The sequence below is a fragment of the Anoplophora glabripennis genome, unplaced genomic scaffold (assembly GCF_000390285.2).
Source record: "Anoplophora glabripennis isolate ALB-LARVAE unplaced genomic scaffold, Agla_2.0 scaffold12, whole genome shotgun sequence".
Classification (NCBI taxonomy): domain Eukaryota; kingdom Metazoa; phylum Arthropoda; class Insecta; order Coleoptera; family Cerambycidae; genus Anoplophora; species Anoplophora glabripennis.
This window is the reverse complement of record NW_019416512.1, coordinates 2,776,618-2,782,617: the sequence shown is the minus strand read 5'-3', so window position 1 is coordinate 2,782,617 and position 6,000 is coordinate 2,776,618. Positions and strand designations below refer to the sequence as shown.

General features: G+C 29.4%; 1 protein-coding gene across 2 annotated transcripts in view; it reads right to left on the bottom strand.

Moving 5' to 3' along the window:
• Positions 1 to 1,429: 1,429 nt before the first annotated feature.
• The window catches only part of LOC108903369 (dnaJ homolog subfamily B member 6-A), an 83,743-nt gene continuing 79,172 nt past the window's right edge, over positions 1,430 to 6,000 (bottom strand). For both annotated transcript variants that reach the window (XM_018705523.2, XM_018705532.2), the window contains 2 exons: positions 4,858 to 5,116; positions 1,430 to 1,883 (listed from right to left, as the gene is read on the bottom strand). In XM_018705523.2, coding sequence (XP_018561039.1) covers positions 1,784 to 1,883; positions 4,858 to 5,116 — 359 coding nt within the window. In that variant the 3' untranslated portion in view covers positions 1,430 to 1,783. The remainder of the gene's footprint in view (positions 1,884 to 4,857; positions 5,117 to 6,000) is intronic.

The window sequence follows — 6,000 nt, the reverse complement described above, 5'->3', positions numbered from 1 at the left end:
ATAATGACTTCAGAAACCTTAAGATTTGATGGATAGACCCATTAAATCTTATCACCATTATCCTGAAGAAGCGAAGAATATATGTATATTCTAAAGGAACGTGTAAAAATACACAAAGGTGTTTCCCTTAAAACAATTATACGTCTGGACCATGTTTTTAATGTAAATACTATTATTTTTGTTAAAAAATCAAGAAATATTCTTTAAGAATACAGAGAAAACCTTCTAGTCAAAATATAACAGATGAATCTGTACCAATTCAACTTGATCAATTTATTGAGCAACATACAGTGAGCGGCAAAAGTATGGAATTTAAAGTATTTATTTAAAAATCAGGTGTTCGTTATTTGAAAAATTGCTCGGACCCGTTGAATTATATTTTTAGTTGCGCATTTTCTGAAGCAATTTTCATTTATACAGGGTGGCCCAAAAAAAAGTTATGAAATCCAGGCCAACTTTTTTAAATCGAAATTTTCTATTTTTATTCAATTCTCCATGGAATTCTGATCATTTTTTATGTATTATAACCTATACCTATCTTTAACCGTTTTCGAGATAATGGCGTTTGAATATAGAATAAGGAAAATTTTCAAAAATTACCCTGCTGGTTTTAAAAGAAAACCACGTTTACTTTTCCATCTTAGATTTGTGTGGTTCACAGAAAGTTGCTTCAAATCAGAAAAATCCATAAGAAATAAGTGGTTTGGTTCTTAAAATTTGCAAAATAACCTGGCTGTAATTTAAATAGTGACATTTAACAAAATCATATTTTATACAATAAAATTATACGTTTTTAATTAAATTATACCTAAATACGTCACTTATATTTTTTACATTCAAGTCATTGCATCCTAATGATCAAAATAAATTGCCGAACCACTTATTTCTTATGGATTTTCTGATTTGAAGCAACTTTCTGTGAACCACATAAATCTAAGATGGAAAAATAAACGTGGTTTTATTTTAAAATCAGCAGTGTAAATCTCAGGGTAATTTTTGAAAATTTTCCATATTCTATATTCAGACGCCATTATCTCGAAAACGGTTAAAGATAGGTAGAGTTATGTTACATAAAAAATGATCAGAATTCCATGGAGAATTCAATAAAAATACAAAAAAGTGGGGTTTCCATTTAAAAAAGTTGGCCTTGATTTCATAACTTTTTTTGGGCCACCATGTATAAATGAAAATTGCTTCAGAAAATGCGCAACTAAAAATATAATTCGACAGGTCCGAGCTATTTTTCAAATAACAAACATCTGATTTTTAAATAAATATATTCCATACTTTTGCCGCTCACTGTATAAATAAAATAAAATGAGTTTTTGTGCAAAATTACGTGATTTCTTATAATTATCTTTTTAAATAATAATTGTTATTTTTGCAAAGAGATTTAATACATTGATCTATGTAAATGAAATCAATTAAGTATGTTATTTTCTCTTTATTGAATTTCCAACCTGTCTATTGACACAAAAACTGTTCTCTTAAATGATAACTGAACCAAAACAACCAAATAGCATAATTATGAAAAAATAAAAAATTAACAAAATTTCAACTGTACAAATCACATCTAATTGCTATTCATCGATCCTGGTGCTAAAATATATAAATTCACATTCATTTTGGAGTACTTATATACTGAAAAAGATTATCTGGTTACTGACCATTTCAAATAGTAAAACAGTACATCAAATCACATTTATTATTAAATTTTTTGAATAGGGTATGTGCTACAATTAATTAGGCTAATGGTAGTGAGAAATATTAGAAATTGAGGTAATTAACTATAGGTTAGGCTTTGAGGAATCCCGTTCACAGTCTTGGATTTTAGAACATCATTTTCATACGTCATCACTGTTTCCTTCCCATTTTCATATACCCTAAAAACATCACAATATCATCAATTTTATTGCTTTATCAATAGTAGCATTCCTTAAATAGTTCTTTTTTATATAGGACGGAGTAGTGCAGGACAGAGCTCATATGGGTTACCTGCTGCCTGCATTTCTATACAGGGTGTGGCATGTATAATCTATAAAAATTAAACTACAGCTTCCTGATGATATTTGTAATAGAAAAGTCTTATACGAAAAAGTTCTATCCTCGCGTTTTTTTTTGTAAATTAAAGTTTATTTATTAAACAAAAATGAAGGCCGACCCTGTGTTATTTATTAAAAACTTTGGAAATGTTTTTTAGCAACCCGAGGCGCAACCATATAAAAATCAGTATAATCTAATACTAGTAATACTAAAAGAAGGTTAGGTTACATTGTCAAAAAATTTGTGCAGTCAACTGATTTTGTATTTGTATTGAATTAATTATTCACTTAATTATTAAATATTAAGCATCGTCTATCGATCCATCAGTGTTAAAAAGTGAAAGATTCCAGACAAAAGATTTATTTTGTTATTCCACAATAGTGATAGTGTAATTTTTATAAAGAAGTAAAAAATAAGAATAGCCTGCCGATTACATTAAAAGCAAGATTTTTATTTCTTACTTTGCTTAATTTTTTAGTTTTTGCACAAACTAGTTTTACAATAAACCGAGAAAACAATGCATTTACTATTTCCGAACATGTCGATATGGTGTTAGTGTATGGTGCAGCCGGAGAAAATGCGCTCGCGGCGACTAGGTTGTACCGGGAACGATGGCCACAACGTCACCCCCATGTGCAAATACAATCCTACAGTGCGTTCAGCGGCTGCGAGATACAGGAAGTGTTATTCCTCGATAAGGACGTGGTCAGCAAGTGAAACTTAATGTTGAAGTGTTGAAGATGCGTGTTGGAAAATCTTGGCGAAGACCCCACAATTAGTACTCGACGACTCGCACAGCAAGTAAGAACTTCATTTTGTATTGTACATCACATCTTAAAGCACCAGCTGTGGAAGAATTGCGAAATCGTATACTTGAAGCTGCTGACCCAAAAATTGAGAAGTATCTTTCTATCTTTCAAAGAGGATTTGTTTACGCGGCTGGTCTACAACACGTAACTCATCGTACAGCATACGAACAGGACCGTTCCAGAGAAAATATTTTGATCCATAATTGAACATTAATTTACAAAAAAAAAAAAAGTAAAAATAGAACTTTTTCATATAAGACATTTCTATTACAAATATCATTAGGAAGCTGCCTGTAGTTTAATTTTTATAGATTCTTTTTCGTTTGCACATTTCTGGGCTCAAGTGAAATTTGTCCAGTTGCACATCACTAAAAACACCTTCTGCATCATACTTATGTTAATGTATTTTAAGTTTCTGAAATGTTACCATGTGGAACGTGTTTTTAATGATGATATTTATTTACTTATTGTGAGATTCCAGTAAACCTCAAAACTAGTGAAAAAAAGCAAGGCTAAGCCATAAAAATTTAATCATTTATTATCTCTATTATAAATTAGTTACGGTTCCATATACGGTGTATTTAGATGAAAGACCACAAATGCTACTAGATAATTTTGAGCACAAAATATAATAACTGACCCAAATATACTTTGGTTCAAAGTTGCTTCAGTTGTAACTTGCGGGGTGTCTAAGTACAGAGCCTTGAGCGTTTATAAATGATTACAAGCCATGTCACCAGTAAATACGTTTTATGTTGGCAATAAAATTTCAGTAAAATTAAATATTATTATTAAGACGATAAGATCAAGTTTACATTAAAACACAACGTTCCGTTTCACTGACTTGTGATTGGTGTAATTTTTTATAAGGTTTTATTCAACCAATCAGAAAGTGTAGACGCAGATTGTAAATGAATTGTTAATATTGGAGACGCTAGGATTTAGGGATTTTTGCCTAACCCTGGCGGTCACATGGCTTGTAGTCATTTATGAAGGCTCTATATAAATTTTCACTTTTTAGAAGATCCTTTTAAAATTACAAAACAAATTAAAAAAACTCTGCAGTCTTCAGATTGATTATGAATATATATTCATGATTTCATACAGTATTTGTATAGTTCATTTTTTTATTAACAGAAAACAAACAATTTAGTTATTTTAATTTATTAATAATTGTAAGTTAATGTTGACAATAACAATTAAGGCTCAGTTTTATCATGACATACATAGTTTTTAGCAAAGCAGTTTATCTAATGAGAACAAGAAATTAAAAAAATCGATAAACTAGGAAAATATAAACAAATATGTACCATATGGTAGCTTTGATAAAGATTTTATCTAAATTCCAGTTCAAATTGTGGATAATATAATTATCATTGCAAACAGAACAAATCAGCTTGTATTTCAATATGTATTTAATCGATTCATTTATTCCACACGATTTCAAAATTTTATAATAAACAACTAAAACGGTATACTGTAAAAGTTGTCAGTATACAGGGTGCTTATTAAGTACTTGTACAAACTTTAAAGAGTGAATCTTTGAGTAATTTTAAGATAAAAAGTTCAAAAAAATATTTTATATTTACCTATAATTAACTTATTTGTAGAAGCAGTTTAGTTTTATTTTTGTAAATGATCTCAGTTTGTCACTGTATGTGGCGCCTTCTAACATTAAACAAAAATCTAAGTAAATGTTTGAGTTTCTCATCACCAATACTCCCAGTTTCCCGAATTTCGCCAAATTGCCATGTTATTGAACAAAAATATAATCAAAATACTCTGTATCTCAAGAACCAAGCCGCTGCCGACCCATGTTCATAAAAACTTTATACTTTAAAATTAGTCAAAGATTCACCCTTTAAAGTTTGTACAAATATTTAATAAACACCCTGTATAAATAACATTTTAGTTAAATCAATATAAATATCTGATAAATGATAGGTTTTCTGAAGCCTTAAAAAAATTTAACTTTACTTTTGAAGAATATGAAAATTTAACTCACTTCTTTGTAGTAATCTTCCTTCCATTGACGAACCTTGTTGAAGTAGATGTTCTTTTTATATTAGCGTTGCTAGGTGAAGCGGTATTAAACGAATTGTTTATGGTGCTAAATGACGTGAAACCTCCATGACCTGTACTGAAAAAATCATCCATTAAGCTGCCACCGATTGAAAGACCAAATGGACTAAATAATGAAGTGGTGCTTAGGGCATTCTGTGGATGAGAATGTCTGTTCCTTCTACGATCCCTGGGATGCAAATCTTAAACAGAACCAAAAATTAGTTGTAAAAGCATAAATAGATTTTTAAATCTAAAGAAGCTCCGTTACTATTAGGATTTTTTCAGTATATATTATATAGGTTGTCCTAATCGCAATGTTCTGTGTATATTTAACTATAGATTATTAAATCACTTCAAAACTAATCATTTCACAAAAAAATATATAACAATATTTTGTTCGAAATACCATTTTAAATACAATGTAACCATGAAAAGTCTGAAAGATTGCCATATAAATTTTTAATTACCAGTGCAGCTTGCAACCAAAAAAAATAATTTGTTTATTTATATTTAAAATTGTATTTCAAACAAAAGATTTTTTTATTATCTTTAAAAAATAAATAGTTTCAAAGTGTATGAAACTTATGGCTATGTGAAAGGCTTATTGTAAACTTTTTTAATTTTCTTTTTCTTCAAATTAAGCAGTTTCCGCTCTAGCAGGTATTGTATCGATGGAGATTAAAAATACAGCATTAAATTAAATTTTCTGTGTATTATAAACATACGCAAAATATAAATAATAAGAGAACTTTGTAGTTGTGCTATATTAAGGTACTGCAAAACTGGTGGACGGTAATAAAATTTTACCACCATCAACGATACAAAACTTAAACCCCTGACCTAAAGGAACAACTTTCTGAGGTTACGGCAGATTTAAAAATATTGTAGATCATATAGTAACCAAAGTGCATTGCGTTTATAGAAATGGGAAACATATTCCCTCTTTCTCGTATCTTTTTTGTAGATGATCTTATACACTTTTTTATTACAAAGATAAGAGTTGTTTCAAGTTTTATTTTTTATTCATCATCAAGGCATTTCCTATCCAAATTCAATTTAACTGTAATCAAAAGCTTGATTCATG